Source organism: Pelodiscus sinensis, chromosome 8, assembly GCF_052426305.1.
Source record: "Pelodiscus sinensis isolate ZL-2025 chromosome 8, ASM5242630v1, whole genome shotgun sequence".
Classification (NCBI taxonomy): Eukaryota; Metazoa; Chordata; order Testudines; family Trionychidae; genus Pelodiscus; species Pelodiscus sinensis.
In genome coordinates this window covers 23,744,694-23,765,076 of record NC_143059.1, presented here as the reverse complement: position 1 = coordinate 23,765,076, position 20,383 = coordinate 23,744,694, and the positions used below count along the sequence as shown (strand labels likewise).

Below are 20,383 nucleotides of genomic sequence, written 5' to 3'. Positions count from 1 at the left end.
TGGATGTTAGAAGGACCTTAGCCTTTTATTTACATATAACAAAAACTTTCTGTAAGTCCCTACAGTAATTTGTGGCAATTGCTGAGAAGCTGAAGAGCCAACCAGTCTCTGCTAAAAGGATCTCTTTGTGGACCACTTCCAGTATTTGAGCATGTTATGATTTGGCTGGGGTGCCGGCACCTCCTTTGATGGCCCATTCCACTAGGGTTCCAGCTTTCTCCATAGCCTTTGTGGCTCAGGTGCCTATCCTGGACATCTGCAGGGCAGCCACCTGGTTCTCGGTCCACACTTTTGCCAACCATTATGTGCTGGCTTACCAGGCTAGGGAGAATGCTGCTCTCGGTAGGGCAGTTCTCCATTCCATGGAAGATGAGGACTCTGACCCCTCCTCCTTTGTTTCTGTTTTGGAGTCATCTACATGGAATGGACATGAGCAGTCATTCGAAGGAAAAACGGTTACTTACCTCCAGTAACTGTTCTTCAAGATGTGTTGCTCATGTCCATTCCAAATCCCACCGATCTCCCCTTCATTGGAGTAGTCTGGTAAGAAGGAACTGAGGAGGTGGAGGGCCAGCTGGGTATTTACGAGCCCACATAGTGGTGCCGCTCCGAGGGGCTCCCCTGCTGTCCCAATGGGTACTGCTAAGGGAAAAACTTTCTGACAATGCGTGCACAGGAGTCCCCAGCTGATTCTGGGTTCTGCTGAAGTGCCGTGCAGAGCCTGGGATCAACTGCGGAGTCCCCCGCTGATCCCAGGGTCCATGCTGAACTGCTGCTTTGAAATGCACAAGAGCCCCTTGGACTGACTCTGGACTAAACAGGGAGTTCCGCATTCCTCATTTGAAATGTACAAGAGCCCCAGCGGAGGCTCTTGTACATTTCAAATGAGGAATGCGGAAGTGCCTATCGAGTAGTCGATGAAAATTCCATCAACTGGTAAAATAACTGATAGTTAACATCCCTCGTTGGGACTTGGCATGAGCGGAGACTGCTTCAGTCCCTCCTCATGATAGTTCCCTGCTGAGCCTTTGCCTTTGCCTTTTGAAATGTAGAAAGAGCCGTAGGTGGCTCTTACTGCATTTCTAAGGTAGAGGTACAGCAGGAATAGCGAGTGCCTCCTCCCTTTTTATCAACTAATCGAGTAGGCGATGGAAATTCCATTGACTACTTGATTAGCTGATTAATCGAAATTGACAGGGCTCACTGAGCGGCAGCAAGCCCCGCTTGCCAGCCGCGTGGTTCTGCGCTCTGAGCGTGCGCAGATCACTCCACACCAGCTCTTCCGGGGTGTAATCTACTCGCCACAGGAAGATTGAACATCCCTAGTATCAATCAAAACTGACGTTTGTCTCACAGGTCTACCACATTTACTTATGAGGTTGAATAAGCAGAAAATTTAAATATATATATGCCAAAAGCACTAAATATGCAAGCAAAAAGCTTTAGATTTACTTGAGCTCCTCAATATTATGTGTTTTTTTTCTCTCAGTTAATTAGTAATTACAATTTGAAATCTAAGAAATTGTGTTGAAGGTTAGGTAACAGAAAAATTCCCAATTAAATTCTGACCATATTGAGGTCAATGGCAGTTTTGCCATTGACTTTAGGGAGCAAGACTTCACCCCAACATTAAAAAATATTTATGGACTCTGGGTTTTTTTTTCGAAATACAGTTTGTATTAGATTTTTTAATATTTCCTTTGTTTTTAAGCCTGTAGTAGTGTCTGGAGTGCACAAGAAAATGAACATCAACTTGTGGAAGGCAGAGTCAATTAGCCTAGATTTTGGAGACCACAAAGCTGATCTCCTGAACTGCAAAGACAGCATTATTTCAAACACCAATGTCAAGGAATTCTGGGATGGTTTTGAAGAAGTGGCAAGTATGTTGTTTCAAGTATATTACTCTAGTTATTATAAATGCCCACACATGCTGAAAATGGCAAACAAAGGATATTCTTTAACCATAGGTTCTGATGTTTTGAAGCTATTTAAATTCAAACAAAAACTTTAACAATCAGTTTAGAGAAAACAGAGGCTTCACATTTTGTACATTTACAGAATGACATGGATCCAGTATATGACATGATATTATCATTATATATGTAGTTTAAAGTGAAATAAATATCCTATTTTGAGCTCAGCTATTTTAATGTGTGTTATCTCAAAGCTTGTAAAATTAGTTGCTTAGCACATTCACTAATTTTCCAAGATGTGATACAGTATAGACTCATATATCTGAGATCAGAATGGAACAGTTAAAATTCAGTCATATTTTTCATTTGAATGTAAAAACATCACCTACAATGTGTAAGTACTTTTGAAAAAAATGTGTTTTTTTTGTTTTTTTGTTTTTTGTTTTTTTACAGAACGGCAAAAAATAAGTGGGGAAACAGTTATACTAAAACTGAAAGACTGGCCCGCTGGTGAAGATTTCAAGGCTATGATGCCTGCAAGGTATTTCTTTATCTATTAATTATTATTTTATTCATCTCAGAAATCATAGGCATCCAAGTATTTTCTTTGTCCTTTTGTTCTCTAGGTATGAAGACCTATTAAAAAGTTTACCATTGCCAGAATATTGTAACCCAGAAGGAAAATTGAACTTGGCTTCTCATTTACCAGGGTTTTTTGTACGGCCAGATTTGGGACCCAGATTATGTAGTGCATATGGTAAGTAATTATGAATACCATAGATATATAGGAATTACCTTACCCCATGCTTGTGGTCCCTTTCATTCAGTATCCTATCTCTGACCATGGCTAATATGATGATTTAGCTCGGTGTGGGGAACCTCTTTTAGGTCGAGGGCCGCTGACCCATAAAAAATCATTTGGGGGCTGCACATAAGTGAGAAGCAAAAAAGAAAGAAAAACACACACAGAGCCTGGGGGGCACAGGCTAGTAAATTTTGTGTGCTCCAGCCCCAACGGGGGATGGCGGAGAGACTAAAGCATCAGCTTGGGCTCCCCAATGCTAGAGAGGAGCTCTGAGCCTCAGGGGCCAGATCCAGGCATCGGGCCTTAGGTTCTTCACCCGTTTTTAGAGGAAGGTGTAATTGTCATTTAGTGAGCAATTATGAATAGATCATAAAGGAAATCACTTATCTCTGTCAGTTAATGATTGGTTTGTGCCGTGAGGGTATTCCTTACACTTTTTTTTTTTCATCCCATCGAATATGGTTGTGGATATTCTGCAGAGTAATACTGCTTTTATTGATTTCACTTGATTAATAAATTCCTAAATATTTATTTCTGCCTCTGTATGTATTCATAGAATCATAGAATCATAGAACTGCAAGGGGCCTCGAGATGTCATCGAGTCCAGCCCCCCGCCCTCAAGGCAGGACCAAGCTCCGTCTACACCATCCCTGACAGATGTCTATCTAACCTGTTCTTAAATATCTCCAGAGAGGGAGATTCCACCACCTCCCTTGGCAATTTATTCCAATATTTGACTACCCTGACAGTTAGGAATTTTTTCCTAATGTCCAACCTAAACCTTCCTTGCTGCACTTTAAGCCCATTACTCCTTGTCCTGTCCTCAGAAACCAAGAGGAACAAATTTTCTCCTTCCTCCTTGTGACACCCTTTTAGATATTTGAAAACCGCTATCATGTCCCCCCTTAATCTTCTTTTTTCCAAACTAAACAAGCCCAGTTCATGAAGCCTGGCTTCATAGGTCATGTTCTCTAAACCTTTAATCATTCTTGTCGCTCTTCTCTGTACCCTTTCCAATTTCTCCACATCTTTCTTGAAATGTGGCGCCCAGAACTGGACACAGTACTCCAGCTGAGGCCTAACTAGTGCAGAGTAGAACGGCAGAATGACTTCATGAGTTTTGCTTACAACACACCTGTTGATACAACCTAGAATCATATTTGCTTTTTTTGCAACAGCATCACACTGTTGACTCATATTCAACTTGTGGTCCACTATGACCCCTAGATCCCTTTCCGCCATGCTCCTTCCTAGACAGTCGCTTCCCATCTTGTATGTATGGAACTGATTGTTCCTTCCTAAGTGGAGCACTTTGCATTTCTCTTTATTAAACTTCATCCTGTTTACCTCTGACCATTTCTCTAACTTGCTAAGGTCATTTTGAATTATGTCCCTATCCTCCAAAGAAGTTGCAACCCCACCCAGTTAGGTATCATCTGCAAACTTAATAAGCGTACTCTCTATCCCAATATCTACATCATTGATGAAGATATTGAACAGTACGGGTCCCAAAACAGACCCTTGCGGAACTCCACTTGTTATCCCTTTCCAGCAGGATTTAGCACCGTTAACAACAACTCTCTGACTACGGTTATCCAGCCAATTATGCACCCACCTTATCGTGGCCCTATCTAAGTTATATTTGCCTAGTTTATCAATAAGAATATCATGCGAGACCGTATCAAATGCCTTACTAAAGTCTAGGTATATGACATCCACCGCTTCTCCCTTATCCACAAGGCTCGTTATCCTATCAAAGAAAGCTATCAGATTAGTTTGGCATGACTTGTTCTTCACAAACCCATGCTGGCTATTCCCTATCACTTTATTACCTTCCAAGTGTTTGCATATGATTTCCTTAATTACCTGCTCCATTTTCTTCCCTGGGACAGACGTTAAACTGACCGGTCTGTAGTTTCCTGGGTTGTTCTTATTCCCCTTTTTATAGATGGGCACAATATTTGCCCTTTTCCAGTCTTCTGGAATCTCCCCTGTCTGCCATGATTTTTCAAAGATCATAGCTAAAGGCTCAGATACCTCCTCTCTCAGCTCCTTGAGTATCCTGGGATGCATTTCATCAGGACCTGGTGACTTGCTGACATCTAACTTTCCTAAGTGATTTTTAACTTGTTCTTTGTGTATCCTGTCTTCTAAACTTACCCTCTCTCTGCTTGTATTCACTACGTTAGGCACACCTCCAGACTTCTCGGTGAAGACCGAAACAAAGAAGTCATTGAGCATCTCCGCCATTTCCAAGTTTCCTGTTACTCCTTCTCCCTCCTCACTAAGCAGTGGGCCTTCCCTGTCCTTGGTCTTCCTCTTGCTTTTAATGTATTTATAAAAGGTCTTCTTGTTTCCCTTTATGCCTGTAGCTAGTTTGATCTCATTTTGTGCCTTTGCCTTTCTAATCTTGCCCCTGCATTCCCGTGTTGCTTGCCTATATTCATCCTTTGTTATTTGTCCTAGTTTCCATTTTTTATATGACTCCTTTTTTATTTTGAGAGCATGCAAGATCTCCTTGTTAAGCCAAGCTGGTCTTTTGCCATATTTTCTCTTTCCTACACAGCGGAATTGTTTGCTTTTGGGCCCTTAACAACGTCCCTTTGAAATACTTCCAACTCTTCTCAGTTGTTTTTCCCTTCAGTCTTGCTTCCCATGGGACCTTACCTACAAGTTCTCTGAGCTTATCAAAATCTGCCTTCCTGAAATCCATTACCTCAATTGTGCTGGTCTCCCTTCTACCTTTCCTTAAGATCATGAACTCTCTTATTTCATGATCACTGTCCCCCATACTGTCTTCCACTTTCAAGTTCTCAACAGTTCCTGCCTATTTGTTAAAATCAAATTCAGAACAGCTTCTCCTCTGGTAGCTTTTTCAACCTTCTGAAACAGAAAGTTGTCTCCAATGCAGTCCAGAAACTTATTGTATAGCCTGTGCCCCGCTGTGTTAGTTTCCCAACATATGTCTGGATAGTTGAAGTCCCCCATCACCACCAAATCTTGGGCTTTGGATAGTTTTGTTAATTGTTTAAAAAGGCCTCATCCACCTCTTCCACCTGGCTAGGTGGCCTGTAGTAGACTCCTAGCATGACATCACCCTCATTTTTTACCCCTTTTAGCTTAACCCAGAGACTCTCTACACAGCTATCTCCTACGTTCATCTCCACTTCAGTCCAAGTGTGTACATTTTTAATAGACAAGGCAACCCCTCCTCCCTTTTTTCCCTGTCTGTCCTTCCTGAGCAAGCCGTACCCTACCATACCAACATTCCAATCATGCGTCCCATCCCACCTGGTTTCTGTAATACCAATGATATCATAGTTGTATTTATTGGTTAGCAATTCCAGTTCTTCCTGCTTATTACCCATACTTCTCGCATTTGTATATAGGCATGTAAGATACTGATTTGATGTTGCCTCCCTGTTGTGCCCTGACCCTCCTTTCTCCTTGCCATTATAGGCCGTAGTCCCCCCCATTTCCAACCCATCTCCCAGTCCCGCACATTCAGCACTTACCTGTGGGCTTTGCTCACCTGTCCCCGTCGAACCTAGTTTAAAGCCCTCCTCACAAGGTTAGCCAGTCTGTGTCCAAACAAGGCCTTCCTGCTCCTGGAAAGGTGAACTCCATCTCTGCCAAGCAGTCCTTCCTGGAAGAGCACCCCGTGGTCAAGGAAGCTGAAGCCCTCCTGGCGACACCATCTTCGCAGCCAGGCATTCACCTCCAGGATGCACCTCTCTCTGCCCGGGCCCCTACCTTTGACAGGAAGGATCGAAGAGAATACCACCTGCGCCCCAAACTCCCTCACCTGTACTCCCAAAGCCCTGTAGTATTATATGTTGAAGACTCAGAAAAATCTGTTTAAAACGTACTTTGTTTCTCTCAGTCTTTCTTCAAGTCCAGTATTTCTGACAGTTATGGTTGTCTGGGTCACTCATCACAACTCTTCACCTGAAGGAGGCAAATCACCGTTTTGGCACTCTGGCCATGCCCCCTCTACCAGATTCTCTGTCTCTGGAGCAGCTGGCAATAAACAAGTCAATTGTTCCAACCCTCATTTGTCTAGTTCTTCAATTTTTTAACTAGTTTTTTCTAGAAATGGTGAGCAGACTTCTCTTTTCAGTTTTTTTTCTCCTCCCTGGGTTGGTTAACACCCTGGTGATTTAAGCCACCCTGAGCCTCCACTGCAGCATTTCCCTACTAGCTCCTCTGCCCTTTTAAATCATAGCTGTTCAGCCAAGAAAGCACTGGATCAAATCTAAGCTTCATTCTGTTTGAGGCAATCTTCCAAGGCTCAGAAAGCCCCAAGTTGGCCCAGGACTATTGAGTTGGGATCTCTTTCCCACCAGTGCAGCTGTGACTCCATCACAGGAGAAGTAGACCAGAATAAGGAGAGGCTCCAAAGGTGCAGAAGACCCCAGCCAGTTGACTCAGGGAGTAAAAGCCAGGGGACCCTGGAGAACAAAGAATGAAAGCTTATAGGTCAACACATCTCTTTCCCCCCGTGTCCCACACACACACACACACATACGCATGCGCGTGACTCCATCACAAGTCTTAAAGTGGATTGTGAGTGCCAAAGACACAGGGCTCCTAATCAGTCTCTCTCCTTCCCAGGTTTATGAGGGCTCTAACAATGGTCTGCCCTCATTCCATTCCAGAATGGTACCCAGCATGGAAGTCTTCAGAGAGAGGGAGTGAGAGAGAGAGAGGGGGGGGTGTCTCAGCACAAAAGGCTTTACCAAAGAGTAGAGCTTCTGTACTCCTAAAGTGCCCAATAAAAACTGAGAAAACACAGATAGTACAAGTCTTCAGACTCTTGTCCATCTTCTTCTTTGAAAGGTGAACTGTCAAGATTTGAATCCAAACAGATCTAGAGATTTTTCCCTCAAAGAAATTTCAGGCTGTTCAGGGAAGTTGAACAAATTCCTGAAAGTAAGCCTCAGAGTAAATTTGTTACATCAAAATCCTCCAGGACTAGGGATTAATGCAACAAGCCTCGTAAGGGTAAGCCCATTAACAAAAGTGACTTCAAGCTCTGAGATCTTTCATTCAGTAATCAAGGGGTTGGGATGCTGAAAGGATGGCATAGCTATAGCAATTCCTACTACGAACATGGTTATTGCCTCAGAACTACCCTGATGAAGGCCCCTTTCTAAAAAGCTGCCTCTGCTACCCTCACAGCATAGTTACCTGCTTATAAGAGCATCTTTCTCCTGAATGGAAGATCTCAGAGCACTTCAGGACAGAGATCACCCTGACATTTGTTCCATTTTAAAGAGAGGCTTCCAGCAACAGCATTTGTAGCTTGTGCTTTAATGGATGGAATGAGGTCCTCAGCCCAAGCCATGGCTTCCAGGTCTGTAATCAGATGCCGCTTGTGACTCCAGCGTTTGACAACAGAGTTTCCAGAGGAAAACAGAGGAATTGAGTTTGTGGAGAGATCCAGAGTAATCTCAGATCCCCTGCATGTAGACTGGGGGACAACAGTTCCCATTTCCTGGAGGAATAGTTTACATTAACCACTGAGACAAAGCTCCCTTCTCTGCCCTGGTGGGGCCCACGCTTTTGGGTGGAGTCGTCCCCTGAAAGGCTCATGGCAGCTCTCAGGTTAGACACTTTCCCTGAGGGCACAAACTTGCTATTTATTTACTCATCCTCATCTCAGCATGTGGGAAAAAACAGCAGACTAAACCTCATAGCTTCTGCTGCCCTTCCAAGTTGTTCAGGAACAGGACAGATCCTTTTGCAAATTAATCCTTCCCATTGTCCAGATCAATTCTCTTGTATCAGTAGGGGAATGGGTAGAACCTGAGACTGCTCTTTACTCTGGATTGCAGCCCAGGGACCCTGTGTGACAGCTACAATTCCGTGGGCTACTTCCTCATAGCCCTCCTTAGCACTTTCGTTGCCACAGGCTCTTCCTCCTGGTACTTGATAGTGTTTGTACCTCTCATCTTCCAGAGCGTTGCTTTACCCCAACTTCCTTGCACACACTGAGCTTGTGGAAGGGGAGTCTTAATTGGCTCTAAGTATCCTGATTAGCCTGCTTTAATTGATTATGGCAAATTCATGATTGTTCTGGATTAGCCATTTTAAGATTATCCTGGGAAAAGAGACTTCTTTAATCTGGGGTGAATATATTCACCTGCTACCACCCTCCTGTAGCTATCTGGCTTCCCCCTCACACCACAGATAAGTGAATTGAGGGTATAGTAAGTAAGGGGTGCTCCCTCAAGCTCCAGGCTCCACTCTCTTTCTTTCTTCATCCAGTTTCCCATTTCTAGCAACACCTTAAAGCACAGTTTGATCCAAAGTAAACTATCTCAGCTTCCAGATATGGGAATGATAGTCTGTTCCCACTGAAGAAAGGTTCTCTGGATTCTATGCAGTCTTTTTCATTTTGTAGAAATGCACTGTGGGAGTCAGAATCGTTCTGGACATCAAAAGACTCAGCAAGTGGATGAAGAGAACAAGATTTTAGATGGAGATACTGGCCTCTGTGGTGTCATCCCTGTTGTGGGATGATTTTTTTTACTTCAGTGGATTTAGGAGATGCATCCCTTCATATGCATCAGTCCATGTAGCTTCCCTAAGTCAGGAAACATAATCAGCATTCAGCATTCCTGTTCAGTCTGTCCTTGGCCTTCAAGGTTTTTACAAAGATGGCGATCCTAGCCCGATGCAGGAAGCCCACCTGGATGACATCCTTATCAGGGTTCCATCAGAGTGAGTAGCTCATGGAGCCATGTTCAGAAGTTGTATTTCCTGCTGGGTTATATTTTCATTATCAATATCAAGAAAAGTTTCTTGATTCCATCCATCAGAATTACTCCTCTGGGGAGTGGAAGTAGACACCTTGATATGAAAGCTCTACCCATCATTAGAAAGGTTCCAGAAAACCCAAGATCTTATCTGCTCCAGAGCCACAGTAAGCCTCCCATAGAACTGTGCCTTAAGCAGGTAGGCCTCCTGGTGTGTACAGAATCACTCCACGGACATAGGAATGTATCACGTGGCCATGGAGTGATCCTGTACTTCAAGCCTTCATTCAAAAGGTGTGGTACCACTCCCTGAAACAGATGAAATATCCTGAATGGATTCCAACACACGGGCTCAACTCCCTGAAATGGATGTAAGCTCACGACATTGTCCACAAAGGCATGCCCTTCTGCTTTTCATCTAATACCAGCCTGGAGGGTTTGTTAGCACATTTGAAGACCCAAACAGCTCAGGACCACTGGAGCCCCCAGGAAAGTGTTTGTGGCATAAATCTTCCTAAAATGGTAAGTGGTCAAGCTGTTTCTGCAGTACTTCCAGACCACCATAGAGGCGAACCATGTCCTGATTCAGTCATACACTTGCATACTTAAACAACCAAGAAGGAACAAGGATCCTAGTTCTATACATGGAAACAGAAGTAATGAGGTGGATGGAGCAATTTCTCCTATCCTTTGGAGTATTTCACATAAAAGTGGATTTGAATCAAAAGGACTGACAGCTCAGCAGGCTCATGATGGTGTCTGAATTGGAGGTTTTTGATGTTCAGCTGTTTGGTCTGCATTCTACTGACCTGTTCAAAAATCATATGAACTTAGAGGCTGTAATACTTCACCAGGGAGAGACATCCCATATCCATGGGGGACAGATGCTTTATTCCACAGTTACTGCAGGGCTTACTGTGTTTCTATTCCTTCCATTACTGGAGAAGATGGTCTAGAAAATGAAATAAGAGCAAGCAGTGATACTACTAACACCACCACATTGGCTGAAGATACCTTGGTTTTCAATGCTATTAGAACTGAAACTGGAGTTGTGTTCTAGTTTCCATGGAGACTAGATATTCTCTCACGAAATCATCTTCATCTGAACTTGGAGCAACTTCAGTTAACAGCCTGGCTACGTCTAGATTGGCATGATTTTCCACAAATGCTTTTAACGGAAAAGTTTTCTCTTAAAAGCATTTGCAGAAAAGAGAGTCTAGATTGGAACAGACGCTTTTCTGCAAAAGCACTTTTTGCAGAAAAGCGTCCGTGCCAATCTAGACGCGCTTTTGCGCAAAAAAGACCCGATCACCATTTTCGCGATCAGGGCTTTTTTGCGCAAAACAAATCTAAGCTGTCCACACTGGCCCCTTTGCACAAAAGGACTTTTGCCCGAATGGGAGCAGCATAGTATTTCCGCAAGAAGCACTGATTTCTTACATGAGATTGTCAGTGTTCTTGTGCAAATTCAAGTGGCCAGTGTAGACAGCTGGCAAGTTTTTCTGCAGCTGCTTTTGCGGAAAAACTTGCCAGTCTAGACACAGCCCCTGTGTTTTAAGAAGGAAGCTCTAGAAGTTCTGGGTCCATTCTCCAGAGCCATAAAGACATTGCTTTCATTTAGGAGAATATTAATACTGAAAGCATACTCCTCTGTCTGGTCCAGACTCAATTAGTCCCAAGAGCATAATGCAAATCCCAGAAATCTATGAATTCCAGGCATTTTTGTTTTTTCTCCAAGGAGAAAAAGATCTTCAGCCCAATATCATTGCACATCAGGTGTCTGTTCTTAGTAGCTGTTCACAGGAACCTGTGGCTCCCTGGCAGACAATCTCCAGATATCTGGATTACATTGAGCAGTCCAATTAGCTGGATTAGTAGTCAAGCTGCTATTTCCAGAATGGGACCTGTCTCTAACGTTGAGGGCTTTGACGAGCCGTCCCTTTGAGCCTTTGATTTTACTTTTGCCGTTTTACTTATTTATTAATACTTGTTTCTTAATAGCTATCACTTCCATCAACTGAGTGCTGGAGCTGGCAGACTTTTTTATACGGAAGCCTTACTGTAGGTACCATGAGTATAAGGTGGAGCTCAGGACAGCAGAATCCTTTCTTCCTAAGATAGATTACTCCTTCCACATTTCCCAGTAGGTTGTGTTTCTTTTGTTCTGTCAAAAATCGCAGGCTCCAAATGAAAAGATGTAGCACACCTTAAATTTCCAAAGCTCTGCTGACACCTGTCTTAAGTATACAGAATGACAAGAAGACTGAGCTCGCTCTGTGTCTTTCCATCCAGAATGCCAGGAACTCAAGAGTTTCCATGTCCTCCTTTACTAGTTACATTAGAATGTTCATTGTGGAAGTTTATAAAATGTCAGAGATTCCTGTGCCAGAAGGGTTCCAGGCACAAACTCCATAAGATTCCCTAACACCCAATGGGCAGAATGAGTCACTGTGTCCACTTTGAAAAATGTTAATACCTTTGTTAAGCACTATAAAATGGACTTTTTGTTCTCTGCACAGATCACCTTTGGCAGGAATGGGCTGCAGACAGTAGCCCAGAAATTCAGATTTTACATAAAAGGATGGGTACTTCCTTCTTTCCTTCCCTGCTAACTTTCTTACAATCCTCCCTACATCTGTTCACTGCTCCTATTTCCCAGATGTGCAGAATTGTGGGAGATGCTGGGCTGCAAAATTGAAAATTTCTTACTGATAATTTCCCTTCTATTAGCAGTGTCTCCAACAATTTTCCCTGCTCTCGATTGCCCCTGAGCTAAAAGTCACACCACTGCCACACAATCTTTTTTCTTCGTATAATGTACGTCGTTCTTTAATTGCCTCCGAAATATTTGTTAGTAGCACTGTGCAAATTTTACAATTTTGGAATACATCATCAGGCAGCAAGTGAGAACAGAGGAGGCATGGCCAATGTGCCTCAACCCTAAATGTTGATCTGCCTCCATGAGCTTTAGAGTGGAGGGGACCAACCCAAAAGTCCTGAGTTGTAAGAGATGCAGCAAGAAGAGAGGATATTATTGGTAAGAAATTGTCCATCCTCTTGCAAATGAATTTGTTCTGATACCCTCTTGGAATATTAATATGATTTGCAAAATGTGTAAGTTATGACTTACTGCATGAAGGATTTGACTAAAAATGACTAAGTAACCCTTTTGAAATTTTTATTTTACACAGATTGTGGAAAATACATTCTAAATTTATAAACTAGAATATTTTAAAGAGAAAATATAACATCTCTGTGCATATAAACAATGTTTAACCTTCTGAGTGATGGTCAGTAACAGTTCTATGTAGCATTTTTCATCTCTAGATCTGAGTGTGGCAAAGGTAGGTAAACATCATTGTTCCCATATGTAAAAAATGGGAAAACACTGATGGTAACTTGCCTAAGAACAAACACCCTGTCGTTCCCAAGTCTGGGAACAAACTCTAGCTTATTTATTTCTGGTATTGTACCCTGATCTGAACTAACATTACTTTTACAAGAATGAGCACGAAGAGAAATACGTACTGCACTATGTCCTATCTGAAATTCTTATCTTGTAATATAGGTGTGGCTGCTGCTAAAGATCATGATATAGGAACTACAAATCTCCATATTGAAGTTTCTGATGTAGTGAACATCCTTGTCTATGTGGGCATAGCAAAAGGAAATGGAGTACTTTCAAAAGCAGGTAAAGAAGGTTGATTTGTATTATACAGAAATAGATTGAATAACAAGTCACTTAAAAGTTTGGATAAGGATTTCAATATATACTTGTAAAATTGACACTTGAAGTTTAATTAATTATTATAAAATATTGTATGGTGTATAAATGAAATATGCCTTTAACTGCAAGCATATTGCTCGGAAGTAATTTACACACAGTGAATTCTTTCACTTAACTATACTGTATCTTGGAAATTAACACTTTTTCATATTCTTTCACCTCTTTCCTGCCATTACTTACATATTAATATAGCTGTACTGGTGATGGCAGAGCAAATGGATAGTAGGATAAATAATTTCCTTATGAAGCACTCATACAGCAGCTCCACTAAGATGTGTTTGCGCAACAACACAGGATCACCCTGAATCCCCTACCACAGTGTTTGCTGTGCTGAGTTTAGTGCTAAACTACTACATTCTGGGCCAAGAGAGTTTTAAGTGGTGTATGCTAACTGTGTTCGTAAGATGCTGTAAAGTGCTCCATAAATAGTTTTATTTCCCCCTTCATGTACATGCACCAGTATTAATATCAGACTAGCTGTAGAAATAGATACAAGATTCTTGACTTACTATTCCAAAATACGGATACTGAATTTTAATTTATTTTGATGACAGCAATGATCTCTGATTTCAAACAGAATTTTTTCCATCAGATTTTAACAATGTTAAAGTAGGTCCAAATCTGAGTATAAATTGTTTTAAAGGGTTTTAGTTTTCTAATTATGAAAATAGCTTTTGAGGGGTTTCTGTAGTATTTGGAAAATCTAATAGTCTCATTATTTAGTAACTCTGCTACTGGAAATTGAAAAAGTAAAGAAGAAATATTTCAGCTTTCTACTGCCTAGTTTGAGAGTCTGTTTGTCAATTCTTAGGAGTATTAAAGAAGTTTGAAGAAGAAGATTTGGATGATCTTTTAAGGAAAAGATTGAAAGATTCAAGTGAATTACCTGGGGCTTTGTGGCATGTTTATGCTGGCAAAGATGCTGACAAGATAAGGGAATTTCTGCAAAAGGTTAGATTTGTCAAATAGATATTTACTTCATAGATTTGAATAATCATACCTTTTTAATTACTGTTATATCTTTTAAAATTAAGAAATATGGTTGATACCTGTTTGAAATGCCCATTCCCTAAGCTTCTGTTTCTGCATGGGATATTCTTGATCAATAAACTTTTTTGATACTCTATACCAGTCCAAATCGTTAAGGTGCAGACAGAACATGAAGACTCTTGATGATCTCATACCTTCAGACATAAAGCTGTAGTCATCTCAGCCTTCAGTTGTTGTCACATTCTAACTCAATATTATTGAGAGATCTTTCTGCCTGAATAGTGAAAAAACTTCAGATGCAGAAAGGATGAGTTAGGGAGAGAGTTCTGCTAAAGAAAAAAATAGCCCCCACATGAGTTTTGACCCCAATAGGGTAGAGAGGGATTCAGGAGTATCTAGCAAGATGACTACCCCTTGAACTCAGCAGCCCCCCTCTAGGCAATAGCTCCTGGAGAAAGGAAGGAGGAAGATGTCAAGTACAATTTCAGAGAACATAGCAGGAACTGTCATCCTACCTTGGCAGTCATCCTCTAACAGCTCAAGCCACCCTGTGACCAAGCCAGCTCTTCCCTCCCTCTCTCATCAGGGGACAAAATCGGCTCTAACACAACAGAGATTCTCCATGTGAATATTCTCCCTCCAGGGAACAGAAAGCCACATTATGGAATGGAATCCTCTCAAGCTATCACTAGAAAGGCCTAATTTCCACTTTCTGTTCCTCTAGGAGTGTGCCCCCACCTGTTCATTCTAGAAACTAAAATTTAGACTTGATCAAGTTTTTTAACTATATCTCAAACTTAAGAGAAAGGAGAGAGAGAAATGAAGGAACACAAAATATGCCCACCGAACTGAGAATCAAGACACACTGACTCCTGAATACCATATAGGCCATATCTCCACTTACTGGAGGATTAATGCTCTGGCCATCTATCTTCTGGGGCTCAAGTAAGTGGGTCTAGCAAAGATCTGCTAAATCAAATGCTGAGGGCTTCCCCGTTGGCACCGGTACGCCTCGCTGTTATGAAGAGTAAGGGAAGTTGATGGGAGCATTTCTCCCATCAGCCTCCTGCTGTGGAGCTGGCGCCAAGCTCTGCTTAAGGTACGTCAGCTCCAGCTATGTTACTTATGTAGTTGGAATTACCTATCTTAAGTCAACCTTCTGGGTGTAGAGTAGATTTGGCCTTAGGGAAAATCAGCCCAGCCAGACACTCTGATACCCAACCCCAGGAGGAGAATGACTGTCAGTGGAGTAATAGAGATAAATATAGGAAACAGTGGATGAGATTGTAAAAAGGGAGTTGTGTTGAGGGCCAGATTATTGTGGACCCCAATCTAAAGAGAAGGCCAAATTCTGCATATTTAAAGAGGAAGACTCACCCATGCTCTTAGCCAAAATAGCACATACTCTGGAGTAATTTGCCAGGGAATTTATATATGCTCTTATATAGTCCTGCAGCTGCTGCCCCCCTCATGTCAAAGAAAAGATCAGCAAAGAGTGGTGCATTATGCACAGGAAACTGGCCTGTGTCCTGGCATTAAAGGTGTGTTAGCCTCCCGGAGTATCAGATCTAGAACTGCCTGCTCAGAACCTGAAAGGTGGATGTTGCCATCTCTGGGTTATCAAAAAGGATAACGATTCCCGTAGGAAGAAGATCCTGCTTAATAGAAATAATGAAGCATTCTTCAACAGATTTTTTGAGATTTCAGGTAAAAAACAGGAAGCTGCAATGTTTACATTGTGTATGCCTACCAAGTAGTGGAGAGAGAGCTACAAAAACTTAGCAGAGGTTTCCATAGGGCAAAGATAAGGATTCAGAATTTGCTAACACATTCCTGTTGCTGCTCTCAATTGCCTCATTGGTATGAAAATCTACAGATGACATCATCCAGTCAGTTTGTGATGCCATCTTCACGTCACTGGCAGGCAATAGTACACTGTGGCTAAAACAATAGGCAGCCATACTTCCCCTCCGAAATCAAATTACAGGCCCTTCTATTCAAAGGGAGGATTTTTTTCAGGGATGAATTGCCAAAGATCAAGTGTTCCTTAGCTGTTTCAGAGATCCAGGTTGTGCCCCACAAAGGGCCCAGATATGAGCATCAGGATCACAATCCAAAAGGGGACTAGAACTACCCTCTGGAGCAGGGGTGGGCCAGACAGTCTCTACTGGCCAGATTCAGCCGCCAAGCTGGTTGATCCAGCCCACAGCCACCCTTCTGCTCCTCTGCCCTCAGACCAATCGAGATCTGGGGATGGGAGAGCATGCTGTGGATTTTTGCTGCTTTTTCCTGACTTGAGATTATAATTTTGGCTATAATTTTACCTCCTCTACCCATCTACCTTATCTTTTTTAATTCATTTGAGATTCTTTTAATTCTAAATTCTCTTCTGAATATTGAGAACAAGTTTGTGTACTTTTAAGGTAGGAAAATTTTGGACTGACCAACGTAGTTTTCCTTTTTAAAAATGTAATCTAGTGTGCCCCCTATATTACAGATTGCAAAAGAACAGGGTTTGGAAGTTTCACCAGAACACGATCCAATACGTGACCAGAGTTGGTATGTGAACAAAAAACTTCGCCAAAGACTCCTTGAAGAATATGGAGTAAAAACCTGCACTCTTATTCAGTTTCTTGGTGATGCTGTTGTTTTACCGGCAGGAGCCCTTCATCAGGTAAAATACCTCTGTTCAAAGATAGGCACGATAGGCATGCACACTGGGTGTTCCAGGTGTGCCCAGGCACACCCTAATGTCTCGGGCCGGCTAGCCCGAGCCTTTTTTGTGCCCTGGGCCCCACCCGGCCCGGTAGCACCGTGCAGCCCAGCAGCACCACGCGGCGCCCCTGAGGCGCCCGGGAACGCCCCCGCCCAGCACAGCAGCACCGCGCAACACCCCTGAGGCGTCTGGAGGTGTCCCCGCCCGGCCTGACAGCATGGCGTGGTGCCCCTGAGGCACCCAGGAGTGCCCCACAAAGCAGCATGGCACAGTGCCCCTGAGGCTCCTGGGAGCACCCCCACCCAGCCCAGCAGCATGACGCGGTGCCCCTGAGGCTCCTGGGAGCGCCCCCGCCTGGCCTGGCAGCATGGCGCAGCACCCCTGAGGCACCCGGGAGCACCTGTGCCCAGCACGGCGAGGTGCCCAGGAGCGCCCCCGGCAGCACAGCGCGGTGCCCCTGAGGTGCCCAGGGCTAGGGCCCAGCCAGCCTGTAGCTTGGGCCAGCTCTGACTCTAGCCCTACAAATAGGAAGGCAGAAGCCGAAGGTAACGTAAGGGACGGGATGGGAGGGGAAGGGGGGGAAAAAGAGTAAGGGGTGGGAGAGGAAGGGGCTTGTGCTGAGGGGAGGGGTGCGGTCAGAAGAAGAAAGGAGAAGGCACCAAGGGACAGAGGTGCAGGAGAGACAAATGCCAGGGGGACCAAGTGCAGTCAATGAGGAAAAAGCCAGGAGGGGAGGTGTCAGTGGGAGGGGGGAACAGGGTGATGCTGAGAGAAGAGAGAGTAAAGGCATTGGGGATTAGAGGGGGACGGGAGAGGTGCTGGGAGAAGACTTGAAAGAAGGGGTGGGCATGAGGAAGGCAGGGATGGAGCAAGGCATCTGTGAGGGCACAGGCATGAGGGGAACGGGGGCAGAGGGTGGTGAGGGGTGGGCACCAGGGAAAAAGGGAGCAGGGGCAGTGAGGGAAGGGGAGTCACCAGGAGGATGCAGGGCTAAGGGAAGGTGCAGGTGCCAGGGGATTCTGAGGGTGAAGCAGAAGAGCAGACACCTGCAGGGGAGGGAGCAGCACCAGAGGAAAGAGGCAGGGCAGAAGTGTAGAGGGAGGTGTTAGGAAAGGGGATGAGGAGGGGTAGCTCACATGATCAGAGTGGGGCTACTGGAGGAGTGGGCACGGTGGGGAGAGAAGGGCTGGTGGAGGGAGGCAGGTCTCAGGAAGGCTGAGTGCAGTGAGACGGGCAGGAGTCAGGACAGCAGAGGAGGGTGAGGAGTTGAGGGGCAGCAGGCACCAGGGGAGCTGATGGAGCAAGGGGAGGAGACATGGCAGCCGAGGGAAAAGGGAAAGGTTTATGAAATATTTATTAATAACTTGAGGGGCACATCCAAACAAGCCACATGAACTCAGTACTGGTGCACAACCAAATTCATTCTGCTCATGGGAGGGAAACTGAGGGAACACTTCCCCCAGCCTCTCTGCCCCCAAGTTAATGTCACACACACATTGGGTTAATGCAATTGCAGGATAGTTGCATGAGTGGGGTTTGGTGGGGGCCAAAGTAATCCCTGTTGGTAGGAGGATGGTGGAAAAGTCCTTGGAAGGGAGGGGGTTCACATGACACCTTTTACTTCTGGGTATGTGCCCATCTTGCCCCCAGAGTGTTACCTCCAGAAGTGTGGCCAGTGGGGGGTCAGGGGTGTGGCTAATAGGGGGTCAAAGTACATTTTTAAAAAATTCTTGGGTGCACACCCTAATGAAATGTGCTGCACATGCCTATGATAGGCACATGTATGTCTCCCCTTCATCAGCTAAAATACTTCTGTTCAAGGATACGCATATGTACGTTTCATGCTTAAATTAGATTTGATTTCTTTAACAGTAACAGCCATAAGCTACAGAAATAAATAATGCTTAGTGATTGATAATAATTGCTATCCAAGATTTGTATGCAAGAACTCAGAAATATTCAAAATAACTTGATTATTTTCCAAATGTCAAATAATGGTCAAAATACTGTTAACTGTTGTATAGCTCATTAAATCTTTCAATCCAGTTAATTTGCTTTTACTAGAAAATTATGGAATCAGCTATAAGTTTCAAGATAAACCTAATGCTGATCTACCTTTTACATTTCTGCAGGAAAAAATACTTAACATTTTCTTGTTTGGTCTTCATCTATGGGAGAATTTTGGGAAAGTTTCAGGGTAATTGATGAGATATTTTCAGATGAGGTTTTTTTATTACTGCTTTAATCTGAAACACATGAACTATTCAGACTTCCTTTTTATATAGCAAGTATATTGGCGAGTCTGCACAATGGAAAACTAGCATCGGATTTCCCCCTTCAGCAGCCTTCCTTCATGTCACACACTGTTCTTCTAATTGTGCTACAGATAAATTTTATTTTCATTTCTCCAGGAAAAATTATAACTCCAAAGAGAGGGATGATGGGGAAGCATTGTGTTAATTGGGCAGCAAAATTGCACCCATGCTATAAAAGAGAGGAGTCCCACAAAGTGAGCCTTCCCTGGCTAAAGATCAGACAAGAATTGTATCCAGTAGGGGAACCGTTCTGAATCTGAGCATGACGACACATGGAAGGCAACCTGGCAGCCTATGCTGTATCTCAAGCAGGCATTTCAAATTGATTGGGAATCGAGGGTCAGAGAGACATGACTATTTTGCTTGTTGGTCCCTATGTGTATCCAGCTGTGGGAACCCCATGCACTGAGTTAGGAAAATTCTTGCTGTCAATATCCATTGGGCTGTGCCGCCTTGTGCTTCAAAACAAGGATGAAAAGGGAGGTGCAGACAATTAACTTTCTAGTTCCTTTTTGGAACTCTTCAGTATTTGCTGTTTCTCTAGCATTCCTTCTTCAAAAAGAAAAAAAAAAGCAGCTTTGTTTTGTACAAATAGATTGTTCTTTAGATTGTGGTTCCCTCCATCTCCACTGCATCAACCTTTGGGTTTCTTAACATGCCTAAGGTCTCAGATTTCACGTCCTGTGAGGCCTGCTGTGCAAAGGGAAATCATGTCTTACTAATCTATTAGAGTTCTTTGAAGGGGTCAACAAACATGTGGACAAGGGGGATCCAGTGGATATAGTGTACTTAGATGTCCAGAAAGCCTTTGACAAGGTCCCTCACCAAAGGCTCCTACGTAAAGTAAGTTGTTATGGGATAAAAAGAAAGATCCTTCCATGGATTGAGAACTGGTTAAAAGACAGGAAACAAAGGGTAGGAATAAAGGGTAAATTTTCAGAATGGAGAGGGGTAACTAGTGGTATTCCCCAAGGGTCAGTCCTAGGACCAATCCTATTCAACTTATTCATAAATGATCTGGAGAAAGGGGTTAACAGTGAGGTGGCAAAGTTAGCAGATGATACTAAACTGCTCGAGGTAGTTGAGACCAAAGCAG

The 20,383-nt window shown here is 43.4% G+C and overlaps 1 protein-coding gene across 7 annotated transcripts in view; it reads left to right on the top strand.

Annotated features, from left to right (window-relative positions):
- JMJD1C (jumonji domain containing 1C) overlaps positions 1-20,383 on the top strand; it is a 389,891-nt gene that overhangs the window by 363,130 nt on the left and 6,378 nt on the right. For all 7 annotated transcript variants that reach the window (XM_075934893.2, XM_075934894.2, XM_075934898.2 and 4 more), the window contains 6 exons: positions 1,712-1,880; positions 2,367-2,454; positions 2,540-2,670; positions 13,048-13,170; positions 14,078-14,217; positions 16,754-16,930. In XM_075934893.2, coding sequence (XP_075791008.2) covers positions 1,712-1,880; positions 2,367-2,454; positions 2,540-2,670; positions 13,048-13,170; positions 14,078-14,217; positions 16,754-16,930 — 828 coding nt within the window. The remainder of the gene's footprint in view (positions 1-1,711; positions 1,881-2,366; positions 2,455-2,539; positions 2,671-13,047; positions 13,171-14,077; positions 14,218-16,753; positions 16,931-20,383) is intronic.